Source organism: Cataglyphis hispanica, chromosome 17, assembly GCF_021464435.1.
Source record: "Cataglyphis hispanica isolate Lineage 1 chromosome 17, ULB_Chis1_1.0, whole genome shotgun sequence".
In the NCBI taxonomy this organism is placed as follows: Eukaryota; Metazoa; Arthropoda; class Insecta; order Hymenoptera; family Formicidae; genus Cataglyphis; species Cataglyphis hispanica.
In genome coordinates, this window is record NC_065970.1 from 4,238,118 (window position 1) to 4,251,514 (window position 13,397).

The 13,397-nt window shown below is 38.1% G+C and overlaps 1 protein-coding gene across 3 annotated transcripts in view; it reads left to right on the forward strand.

Annotated features, from left to right (window-relative positions):
- LOC126855970 (forkhead box protein O) overlaps positions 1–13,397 on the forward strand; it is a 168,740-nt gene that overhangs the window by 105,512 nt on the left and 49,831 nt on the right. For 2 of the 3 annotated variants that reach the window (XM_050604104.1, XM_050604107.1), the window contains exons 2-6: positions 10,497–10,621; positions 10,723–10,920; positions 11,437–11,555; positions 11,842–12,092; positions 12,990–13,322. In XM_050604104.1, the coding sequence (XP_050460061.1) occupies positions 10,497–10,621; positions 10,723–10,920; positions 11,437–11,555; positions 11,842–12,092; positions 12,990–13,322 (1,026 nt within the window). The remainder of the gene's footprint in view (positions 1–10,496; positions 10,622–10,722; positions 10,921–11,436; positions 11,556–11,841; positions 12,093–12,989; positions 13,323–13,397) is intronic. The other variant, XM_050604106.1, reaches the window with a different exon arrangement.

The window sequence follows — 13,397 nt, forward strand, 5'->3', positions numbered from 1 at the left end:
ATATATCATATTTATATATATACATATATATATATATATATATATATATATATATATATATATATGTATATTATATTCTACTTGAAAGATATTAAAATATATATTAAAAAAAAAACAACAATCACGCCGAATTAAGTTCAACAAATTCAACGTCAATTCTCTTTTTTTATTTTGTAATCATATTTTCTTCTTTTTAAGAAAACTATTTTTTTTTTTATTTCAACATTCCATTATCACAGACACTCTTATCGCGAGCTTACGAACGAAAAGCTGCGAAAAGAGATACAGAATTCATCGATGGATTTTCTTTTTTTTTTAAATCTCGATTAACTCGCTCTCCCTTTTCTTAGAAAAAAAGAGCAATAATCGTCGCAGCGTGCACTCTCGAAATCGGTACTCGTTTGTAACAGTTAGGAGAATTCGACGTCGACGAGCCGGGCGTCGGAACGTCGCGTGGGCGTCGGGGGTATCCATCAAGCTCCTACACGCGTGAATTACCATCGGGTGCTTTCAACCTAGCCCATCCCAACCCAGGGGGATTCCCAAAGAAGCGAGTGACAGACGGTGAGCGGCGAGGGGTGAAGCGGGACGAGACCGAGAGAGAGACAGAGAGAGAGACAGAGAGAGAGAGAGAGAGAGAGAGAGAGAGAGAGAGAGAGAGAGAGAGAGAGAGCGGAGGAGGAAGGACGGCTGTCCGCAGTAGATCTCGGGAACGACAAAGGAGAGCCGTCCAGAGAGATCCCTTCTCTCTCTTTTTTTTTTTTTGAACAATGCGAAAATTTGTTCCATTTGTTTTGTCCTCGTCATATGCATGGGATTTAAGTGGAAAACTCGATGATTTCTGATCCGCGAACTTTAAGCGCGCGAATCGCTCGAGAAATCGACAAAGGACGGAGATTGATTGATCCTTTCAATTTATATATTTAAATTTAAACACGAAAGAAACTCGTGTAACTCCGCTTGTAAGCTTCGGATAATTTCCGAGGGGGTGACTCGTAACTTCAGACACTCCGGCCGCTCACGCCGACAGTGACGAATAATGGATATTCTATCAACGGGACGGAGAAGGGAAAAAAAGAAGAGAGAGAGAGAGAGAGATGGGAGACGCAGGTCTCCCGCGATAAATTCGTGCTATATTTTTCACGGTGGGACCATCTCCGTGCTTCCGCGTCCTCATAACCGGCACAAATTGCGCAAAAATATTGCCACGTATAAATTGCGGTGAAATCGGCGCGCGCGCGACTCCGAGAGTCTCTCTCGTATCTAATTCGAGCGAAAGCCTTTCCCGTTCGCCTGTATAACCGCGCCGTCCCTTTCCTTATATCGAATATGTACTCGTCCAACAGACGAGTCTCCGTACATTTTTAACCCTTCTACTGTACCTCCGGGAAAGATTACTCCGGAATTACTCCGGAGTAATCTTCTCGCTCTCTTTCTGTATTTTAATCTTAACTACGTATAATTCTAAGAGAATACTTATCTTCATCTGTTTAATATCTGCTTTTTTTTCCGTTTTCATGAATTTTAATCCAAGCTGTGCAATTGTTGTAGTGAGCCTATATAAATTAGATAATAATAATAATAAAAGATAATAAGAAAGATGAAAAATAATAAATAAATAGATAATAATAAATAATAAAAAAGATAAATAATAATGAAAAAATAATAAAGCAGATAGATAAATGATAATAATAATTAAATAATAATAAAAAATAAATAATAGTAAAATATAAAGTTATCATTTATCGAAACGCAATTAAAGAGCAATAATTGAGGTGTCCCAATGAGGATAAGTCGGCTAAGATTAAAACAACTTTTTTAATGATAAGATATTTCGTCGCCCAAGAATCAAAACTGTGCGATGAATCCAGATTTCCGGAAGTTGTCGGCCTAAGGGAAAAGCTTTCGGGGAACAAAGTCGCGATCAATTATCTGCACCTACGAACTTTCGAACTTTTCGAATTGGGGATATCTATCTCCGCGCTATATTTTTCTATTTGCCGATATCTCAGCCGCGATAAAGAGAGACCGGCGGGGAGGGGGGCATGGCCGAGACTAGAGCCGAGTCGATAAAGGAATCTATTACCGAAGTCGAAAGTCAAGGGAGGGAGGGAGGGGGGGGGGGGGCGGAGGATGCCGCTCTGCGGCGGGATATCTCGAGATTTTTCAGCCCCTCTCTCCCGGCTATTACAATATAGCGTTTCTTTATCTGTCCGATGATACCGCGAATGTCGGAGGAGGGTGCCCGGATCCCGCCGCCGTTTTCGTTGTCGCTGGGAAGGAAGATTGGTAGTTTTTCTCAGACTTTATTGGTAGCGCGTCGCCAACGGACGCGCGGAGCAGTTATACCGGCAGCGGGATCCGGTTAATATTGACCGCCACTTTCCGATAGTGGCCCTCTCCCCTCCCTCCCCTCCCCGCCGCCCATCGCGGAATCGCGGCGCTCTATTTATGATATATACAGCGACGAAGGAGGAGACGAACGATCGCGAGTATCTCGGATTAAATCCTGCGAGAGAGAGAGAGAGAGCTCGCGTCGCGTGCAGACTGCTGTCTCTCTCTCTCTCTCTCTCTCTCTCTCTCTCGCTTCTCGTGAAGTTATACAGGCAGCGAGAGGAAAGAAACAGATATTGTAGATTTCGAGATTTAGATTTTTCAGATTATTGCAATTTTTGTTTGATTTTTTTTTTTTTTTTATTATTTTACTCTCGAGATTAAGTTACTTTATATTTTATATTAAAGAGTTTTTTTTTTTATAGTAAAGATTTTTTTTTGTAAATCATTTCAGAGGATTAGGAAGTGACCGTGTGGGAGATCACGAATTAGCTATCAGAATTTTCGTGAGAAAAAACTTCTTCTCCCCTATATACATAGAAATTTCTATTAATAAAAAAAAAAAAAAAGATTTTGATATGTTGATAATTTGGACTATAGGATTGCGAATTTTTATCAAATATTGAAACTACATTCGAAAATACTGATGCGGAGAGACAAGAGGTCACTCGCATCATCTGAGAAAAATTTACTTCACTCCGTTTCGTCCTTCGCAATTTTTCCGAAAAACTCTGTTAACATTCAGTTCGAGGGAAAGACGAGAAGCGATAATGCTGCTCCGCGTCCGTGAAACTCGTGCAGATGTAGCTTTCCAAAGGAAGCTCTCAAGAGCCGCGAATCATCCGCTGTGAGAAGACTTCGACCGAGAGACGAAGATGGCCCTTCCTCCCTTCTATCTCGCAGCAAAGGAAATGGAGAGGAAACTGATCGAAGCTGTTAACGTAAATACGCGAATGGACGTACGCGATCGGAAATCGGGATTAGTGAATTGGCTCACTGTTTCTCCCTTAGACTTTCTCTCTGGCAGAAAGAGAGAGAGAGAGAGAGAATGCGCTTTCTCTTCCTCCTCTCTTACCTCCTCCACCACCTCTTCCTCTCCCCCCTCCTCATTCTTTTCTCTTCTCCCTTCGTCATCCTCTCGCCAAAAACTCTTCTCGCCTCTTCTATCTTGATATCTTCTTCGTTTCCTCCTCCCCTTCCCTTCTCTCCGACTCTCTCTTCCGGTTCATCACCGAGCGAATTGAGCGCTCGTTCGCCGTTCGATCTTGTATTTGGTAATCTAGATTTCTGATTTGAGTGCTCGCAATTTTCGAGCAGTGAAATCCGGCCTTTACCTCACTCGCTCGGTCGCTTCTGACTCTCGGTTTCTGCGCGAATTAACGCGAGGCTTCTTTCTTAGAGCCTTTCGCCGCGACTGTTAACCGCTCCTTCTTCGCCCGAGAAATATCGTCCAACCTTGTTCTCCGCTTTGAAGTGAGATTATCAAGGATGCGAATAAAAATTTTCACGCCATACAAATTATCTCCATAAAAACGTGACGTATACTAGATTATATGCAGAATACAAATAACACATTCTGCTCTTTAATTAATATAAAAGGTTCTTTGAATGTAAAAAAAAAAAAAATAAGTTTTTTTAATTAAAGAATAATTATAAAATAAAAAGATGAAATGTCTTTTTGATGTAAAAGCCAAGTCTTGCTACGCCACTTGTAACGGATCACTTTTTACGTCAGCACGAAACGAGTGGCCTGGCTAAAGTGCATACAGGTAGGCGGTGCGTGGGTGTGTATGCGCCCGCGCGTGTATGTGTGTGTGTGTGGACATGTCTAAGGCCATAAGCAACTGCACACTCGATCCTTCTTCGATCGTTCGGCAAATGCTTTTTACGAAATTGGGCTCGTCAATGGAATTGAATTAATGTATACCGAGAGAGAAAGAGAGAGAGAGAGAGAGAGAGACAGAGAAAGATGGGGGAGGGAAAAAAAAGAGAGTTATATACGCGGATTCGTGGGATGGTCTTGGTGGCAGTCTTTGTGAATGTGATCGGTTCTCGGTCATCATCTAATCACCTGAGAGTACAAACGTCGTCGCCGATGTAAAACGATATCGTTCCTCCTCTTTTGCGAGCCGTTCTTGCTTTTACGTTCACAATCGCTGCCAAACTTTCGACTGACATTGACAGCTGTTATGTCACTAAACATAGACCTGATTATTTCGAAGAGGAACAAGGATTTATTTAAATGAATCTCCAAGTAAACTGGGAGCCAAATTAAAGAGTTCATCCTCTCTGCATAATAGGGATTTAATTATTATTATTATTATTATTTTTTTTTTTTTAGAAAAAAATTAATTTTGTATTAATGGGGATTATTCGAAATTAATTTTAGCAAATTTTTCGATTAAAATTTTTTCTTCAAGTCGATAATCATGAAAACCAAAAATCCATCACACGTTGAACATTTTTTCAGAAAGAATAGAGACTTTTTAGAGATGTAATTCAATGGAATTGTAAACTTTTTGTAAAATTAAATTGACCAAATGAATGATGGCGATTTTCCTAATAAGAAAGTAGAGTTTTCATCTTCACAACTGATACTTCTGCTAAATTATATCGAGGTACAAGTTCAGAGAGAACTCGAGTTTACTAAAAGAGAGACTAAAATCCGAGGTCAAAGAAAAATCTCTATTGCTTTACTAAAGACATGCTTTTATCTAACTTTACGAAGTGCTCATTCAACAAAGTTCACTTACTCTATTTGCAAACGAGAGCTGGTTAAAATAAACATATAATTAAATTAATCAATATTCGACGCAATTAAATATGAACAAAGCATTAAAATTATACAGCTAATCTATTTTTAATGCGCGATCTGCATTCACTGCCATTTATTAAATATATATAAATCATTTTCTCAGATTATATCGATTGACGGATGAATCAGGCGTGATTCTTATTCTGATTTTAAAATTATAATTATTTGAAAAAAAAAAAAACAGTTATGTCAAACAATAGTCAATGCATATCCTTGGTTGGAATGTGTTATCGTTATCTCAAGCGTGTTTATGAGGCTCGTGTGGCGGGATGAAAATCATCGCGTAAGACACGCGCGTGGTTTCGCGACCTGTCCGCAAACCGCAACTTTAGTAACCGCGTCCTTCTGATAAGAAATACTTACAGAAGCGTGGCATATGACAAGATAAAAACCACGTCCGTAAAAATTGATGTAAAACCCTGCTTCCTTTCGCGATATTACGCGACTGTCTATAATCACTTGCTATCTATAATCGTTTCCCGGCACTTATGGTTTCAAAAAATAAGTGCCACTATGACGAGATATTTAGATATATTATATAAAGACAGCCAAAAAATAAAATATATATATATATTAATGTAATTTTCTGTCGAAACCGTTGTATATAATATCTTTATATTTCTCGGACTAATCGTGTTAGTTTTTTTTTTTTTAATATTGCTAAATTTTTTTTATATATTATCGAAAATTTATTTATTAATATATGTTTGATATTATATTTTTTGATATTATATTTTTTGTATTATATTATTGGTATTATTGATGCAAACAATATGTTATATATTGTGTATAATTTTTCATCTAATGTTAATCTTAAAAAAGGGGAAATTATCAAATTGGAACGTGTGTGATAAAAAAAAAAAAAAAGATATTCTATTTTTGCTGTTTTCTCTCTAATTCGCGATTTTCATGTGATTCCCGTTTCGCAGATTTCCCGGCCCTTCTTTCCGTGCTCGACGGTAGGAAATGACGTACGTATATCGCGGGTGCATGTCGAATCATCGAAGCTCGAGGCAGAAATCGCTCGTTCAGGCCGGACCTGGGTCTCCTTTTCCGTCTCCACGGGCGCATTAAGAATTAAAGCTTCCGTGCTTGTAGTTACCTAACAGTCCGTGATTTATTATTCAAGCCGTCCCTTTCCTTGGCCACCGCCGCCAATCATCATCGCAAATTCTCTGTGACGAGCGGATCGCCCGCGCTAGTTTCCGCATTCCCCGTATCGGAAAGGCCATTTGCAATCTGTCGAAACCGAGATGTAATTGATCGCCGGCAAGAATGCCGTCCTCATTCCGCATTGTGCGCATTGTGTCGGAGCGATATCAAGCACGTACATTAAAACGCGAGATTATCGATTATCAGTGCCAAAATTAGAGCTCTAAAATAAATTAAGCAAACATGGATAGAATATTAATATCAAACAAGCATGATAAACTAGGTAATTATCAGTGTAATGTAATTATTATTTTTATTCCAGCCATGTTTTTTTGGCAGGATTATTTTTTTCCGTGATAATAAATATAGAATAAATAGAAAATTCGTATGCAATTGTGTTGATATCTGTCGCTCTTTTTTATCAATTATATTATATTTTATCAACTTCTATGTCAATTGGGATATTAAAAAAATATATATGGAATATTAAAAAAATATATATTTGCAATTATTATCTATTAAACTATATAATGTAAATTATTTTAATTCTGATTCTTAATTGTCAACGTTGTTTGCCAGACACCCTGTGCCCTATCGATCTTGAATCGAAGACTTGCGTCTTAAATCGGGCTCACCAACGAATGCCTCGTCTTGACGCTGATTTCGGCGTTCCTTATCACGCATATATCTCGGCGCGTTAGTAAATGCCGACGTATGAATATGACAAGCACGAGTATATGTATATGTCCTATAAATTACGCGTTATACATGAGATAAAAACCGCTCCTCTCTCTCTCTCTCTCTCTCTTTCTTGTCCTCATCTCATCGAGCGCGCGCCTTGTCGCGCTCTTCATCGCGTTCCTTCGAACAACGAGGACTGTTTCCTCGCGGTTTATAGGGATTTTGGATGAAAGTGCCGAGCTTTTATCGGTAGCCGAGAGTCACAGTCGGAATCCAAAGAGAAAGAGAGAAAGGGATAGAAGAGCATGGATGGTTCGTTCTTTGCGTCGCACGAGATCAACGAAAAGTGATCTCTATCTCGATTAACCTCGGCAAAACATCTCTCTCTCTCTCTTTCTAAACGATATCTTTGTAGTTACGTTATGAATAGAGATGGAAAATTTAATTAAATATTGTCGGGGTTGATCGACATGGAAGGGGCTTCTTAGCTATAGTTGTACTCTATAATTCTAATTGACATCAAGAGAACGGCATGTTGGGTGCAGCATCTTTCTTATCTGATTCTTCTTCTGTAGTTTTTATCAGCTTTGAAATTTCTTTTTTCTGAATTCTATTGAAATTAGAAAATTATTCAATTGTTTAATATTTCCTCGCCAACACCCTATCCTAATCAAGTATTTTCGCTAGAGATTGTTTTTTTTTCTTTTAATCAGATTTAATCGTAATTATTGCATTATTTTAATTCTGTCAATTATAACTTTAAAATCTCCCATTTCTATTTTATATAATTATATTTATTTCTATTATATATCATATTACATATAATATATATTTCTATTATATATAATAAATATAGTACATATAGTTATTTATGGATTTTCGTGAAATTAATTAATAAAAATTATTTTTTAAGCACTATTTTTTTAAACGTAAAAATACCGAAAAAAAATCTAAAAAAAAATTGCTTCTTTATTTCTTCAATATTTCGGTTTAAGGATTAAAATATCACTTCTTTTCAAGCTGCAAAACTACAAGATACTATTGTAAATCTGCCGACGTAGATAATTCTCCGCGAAAACTTGGCGATTCGGTGAAAAAAATCAGAACGGTGGCGCCAAAAACGTCTTCATCTTTGGAACGTAGTGCCGATAAAGGCGGGTAGATGATAGGGTATAAAGTCCTGCCATACAGTTTTTGCGACTGCACGACTGGAATGGCCCATCGCATGGGGGTGGTAGCCCCCGTCCCCGCGAACGAGTTCGTCGCGGGGGTTAAAGGCAGCCTGACGCTGGCGATCGTAAAAAGTGTCCTCCCCGCCGGCGCGATATCCCGGACAGCAGCTTTCCTCGAATTTGTCGAATACTCTTTCCGGATAATATCCATCCATCCCTCCGAGGATATTCGAAAATTCGGACAAGTTGGAGGAGAGCGTCGGGGGGTATGTTCTGAGCTGCGGCAAAAGTAATGACGAGCCCAGATTTATATCGCGAAATTTCATTCATCGACTAATATAGGCTTATCGAAAGTGGAGATATTAGCGTGGTGAAACGGAAAGCAAAATTGTTAAACAACCACACACAGCGGAATTTACACGCTGCATATATGGATTCCCTTTTTTTTTTGCGGATTGATATTGAAAGGGACACGCTGCGTGGGTGGGGGGCGGCAAATGCGATGTGCGTCATGAAGGCGAGCCATTTCTTTCTCGCAGTAAAGAATACATTTCCACGTTATAAATTTTTGGATGTCAAAGTGTACGCGCACGTGTCAGACGGCCAAGTAAATTGAACGCAGCAGGTGGATGATAAATATATGCATATCTTGCAATTTTACCCAAAATCTATTGTAAGAAAATTGTAGAAAGATCAAATACTCGCGCAGATAAATATATTCGTTATCCGTAAAAAGAATTTCTAAATATATTTGTTCGATGACATGATAATGATAATAATAATAATAATAAAATACTATGATAAAATAATATTATAATAAATATAAAATAATACTATATAAATATTATATATATATATATATATATATATATATATATATATATATATATATATATAATAATAATAATAATAATATTAATGACAATAAAAATAATAAAATAATAAAATAATACAATAATAAAGTACTGGAGAGAGAAAATTTTTATACGAGATCTTTATTACGTCTCTGTCTATTTAAAGGCTAACAATCCGCGATTCTGTTTTAGGACGGCGACTTAACGAAACGATAAAACGCCGTCGCGGCCACGAGTTTGCGAAAGTTCCTCGCGGTACTTCGCGTCAACTTCCGCCTGTCTCGTTCGCGGTATAACGGCCGTTTTGAAGAAGCCAGTTTTATTTATCGCGCCGTCTCTTGTCTTGCATGTGTGTGTGTGTGTCTTTCGTCTGAAAGTATCTTCCATCTTGCGTACCGGGAGGAGACGAAGACGGAAATTGTTATCGCCTCACGCGACACGGGTACTTTCGTATTAAGGTAGAAGCTTTCCGAAATTTTTCGGAAGAGAGAGCCCGGACTTGTAACCGATTCAATTTGCCTAATGAAGAAGATAGGAGCGAGGACGGGGAAACTATAAAGCGCCGAGCTTCTATGATTCACTCTTCGAATTGATTTTTTCCTATACGATACTCCCGGTATTCCCTTACACAAACGTCACACGATGTCGTACGAATGCTTTCTCGTTGCGAATTTAGATAAAGACTACGAGGCGGTTTTACATCGAATATGACGTAGATCCTCCGTACAATTCATGCGGAAGGAATATTTAGAGCTGTTGTGTATGTGATTTTTTATTTGATGTATATAATATTATGTAATATTTATTTAATATTTTCTATAATATTTATTTATATAATAATTTGTTTATAAATATTATTCAATATTATATAATATTTATTATTTTATATAATATTTTATATTTTATATAATATTTATTTATATAATATTTATATATTTATTAATATAAATATTTATAATATTAAATATTTATATAACATATTTAATATAATATTAAATATAAATTATTATATTTAAATACATTATATAATATTTGTAAATTATTAATTTAAAATATAATAATTTATATTATATTATTAAATATAATATATAAATTATATGTATATTAATATAATATAATTAAATATAATATAAAATAATTTATATATTTATATAATATTTGGATATTTTTGAATAAGAGCTATATACTTTTAAACCTCCCCCACATAAAGACTGTCTCAATATTTCAAGTTTCTTCTTTGTATTGTCCTATAACACACAGAGAATCTTCAATGACCGTGTTACTTTTTTATATTTTTATCATTCTATCGCAAGCATAAGAGGGTAACGAAATTGATTATTCAGCAAGAAAATCGATCCGGGACTGTTATTTAATTCCTACTCCTACTCTTCTACCGACGTACGATTTAAGTAATGTCTCTTACTCCCCTTCTACCGCTGCTTTATTAAATATAAATTACAAATCACGCTACTCTTTCTGTTCGCACAGAATTCTATACGTCACAACCTGTCGCTGCACAGCAGGTTTATGCGGGTGCAGAACGAGGGCACGGGCAAGAGCTCCTGGTGGATGATCAATCGCGACGCCAAGCCAGGCAAATCCGCCCGTCGCAGGTGAGTTGGATTGTCAATCCGGAGATCCGATTGACAATTTCTCCTTCACCGCGCGATCACGAAGAAGTAACGCGCTGTCCGTCGTCGGCTTTACTCCGCAGGGCCACCACCATGGAGAGCACCGGAAGTCTGGAGAAGCGACGCGGACGCTCGAAGAAGATCGCCGAGGCGCTGAGGAACGGACTGTTAGCCGAGCCCACGTCCAGTCCCAGCAGCAGCGTCGGCGAGGGCTTAGACTTGTTCCCGGACAGCCCCCTGCCCCCCGCCAGCGGATTTCAACTTTCCTCTTCCGACTTTCGGTACGTCATCGCTTTTATCGAGAGTCAAATATATAAGAGATTAATTTATAGAAAATGCAGGGTGGGGCCCAAACCTTCCGGCTTTCAGATTTTATTGATAAAATCTCGAAATCTCGCCGGAATGTATTTTATAAAAACGTTTTTATACTCGAGATGCTACTTTGATTATTTTTTTCAAATCACCGGATCAATAAATACACGAGATGAATCGAATAAAATCGAAATTGGATAATGGAATAAACTTTTTTTTTTTTTTTTCATTTTGAAAGAATTTGAAGTACGCGAATAGTTCAAAGGAATATTCGGAATAGTGATTTTAATTATTTCGAGATAAAAATATGATGAACATAAGAGTTAGATGTCACATATACATCATATATGAGTACATATGTGTATCATGTACGTATAATATGGAAGAATTTGTATCATACGGAGGATTGAAAAGATATCTCAGTTATGTGTATCGGAAATATACTGGCTTACGACGCGCCAAACGAAATATTTCTCTTATTCAAGTCCTCGCGCTTCGAGCAACGCCTCTTCCTGTGGCCGATTGAGTCCCATTCCGGCGGTTCTCGGCGAACCGGACTGGACACCGACCTACGCGCCTTCCTACAGCCCGGAACAACAATTAGGTACATATTTAACACTAAGCTGTCCTATCTTTCCTCCCCCCCCCCTCCCTTGATATTTTCAGTATTGAATTATTTTATTAAATAAAATGTTATAAAATCCCCACCCCTTTTACAGCTAAATTAATTAACATCGCATGCATATAACATCGCAAATTAAATCGCTTATACAAATAATCGCTTTGATAACTCGATGGCAACTCTAATCGAAATTAATTGCAAGATACAAAATAAACCATCCACCGTTTATTTATACATCTCGATTGATACGTGGTGGTACGTGGTGCAGCAGACACGATCCTAGCGGGCAACCTGGCGGAGACGATGAAACTGGAACCCTACCAAATCTATCAGACGTCACCGCCGACCAGTCACCAGCAGCAGACCGGACCGCCGCCACCTTACTACGAAGCGCAATACCAGAGGAACAACGGCCTACGCACCCCGTCGTCCGCGTCCTTCAGTCTGCCACCCACCCCGCAGTCGGCCAATCAGCAGAGATGCCCGATCCACGGTCTCCAGCCGTGCGCCTGTCAGATGGTGAGTCGGAAATATTTGGCGAATTTTTCGGCGCGTGAAAACGCCACAAAGGAGGACGGTTGGAGGTTTTTACGTTCGGCCTGGCAATGTTGCAAAATCAATAAGAATCGTGATGTATGTTTTACACGTACACATGTACGCGCGAGGAGTGTCCGTTTAGTTTTGGTATGGTTTCTGCAAAAGATGACGTTAACCGAACGCATGGGAGGGACGATTAATAAATATCCGCGTCGTTGATTGGGACTTTAATTAAGGGCTGTGTATAGCGGAGGCGGCATATTGTCGAAAGAGAATCGTGGAATCTTTTCCTTCGTGGACGTTTAATGCGTTATTTTTCACGACGTCACGTATTTTCGCAGAAATATTTTTGTTGTCTCGTATGAAAAGATTTGCAACGATGGGAGAGAGAAGCTTATTTACATTTCATTATTAAAACTGGCTTAAAAAAGCATCATATGCTTATAAAATTGTATCGAAACGTTATTTTCGATACCGATGCAAACGCAAATATACTCGAGCCAAGCTCCGGACAATTTATCTCTTGTAATTGATCAATTTTCGAGAGATTTTTGTATTATAAAAAAATTTATTTATTTTTCATTTATATGAGTGTTAGTTATTTTATTGCTATAAAATATATCCTTTTTCGTAAAAATTACAAAATTTGTACAGCAATCTAATTAACAAAATTAACTTATCAAAATTATTAATAATTTTTCAATATTATTTATTTTGTAATAAAATTATAATTTTTCAATTATTATTTTACATAATTTTAAAAATATAAAAAATACTTTTATATATAAAATATAATAATAAATGCAAAGAATATATCTTACGACGCAAATAGCAATTTAAATTAATTCCTCGCTTCCTCTTCTCATAAATTCAAATCAGAATCTGAGCCCCGGCATGTCACCGTCTGGTATGTCACCTTCGTATCAGCAGAGCGAGCCCAGCCCTACGACGCTGGGCAGCAATCAGCAACAGACCTTGCAATATATGATCCAGACGCAACAGCGTCAACAGCAACAGCAGCAACCGCAGCATCAGCCGGCGCAGACTGGACCAGCCGGACCCAGTCCACCCAACACCCCAACACCCTGTCCCGCCACACCCAGCACCATGATGGGCCAGCTGATGGGCGCGCTCAATCATTCCGCCCTCCTTGATGATCTCAACATCAACATCGAGGCAATGCACGGCGGCTTCGACTGCAACGTCGAGGAGGTGAGTCTGATCATGTCGTGTCTGGTACTACTGATACTGGTGTTTTTGACGTTTCAAGAATTTTTTAATCAATGA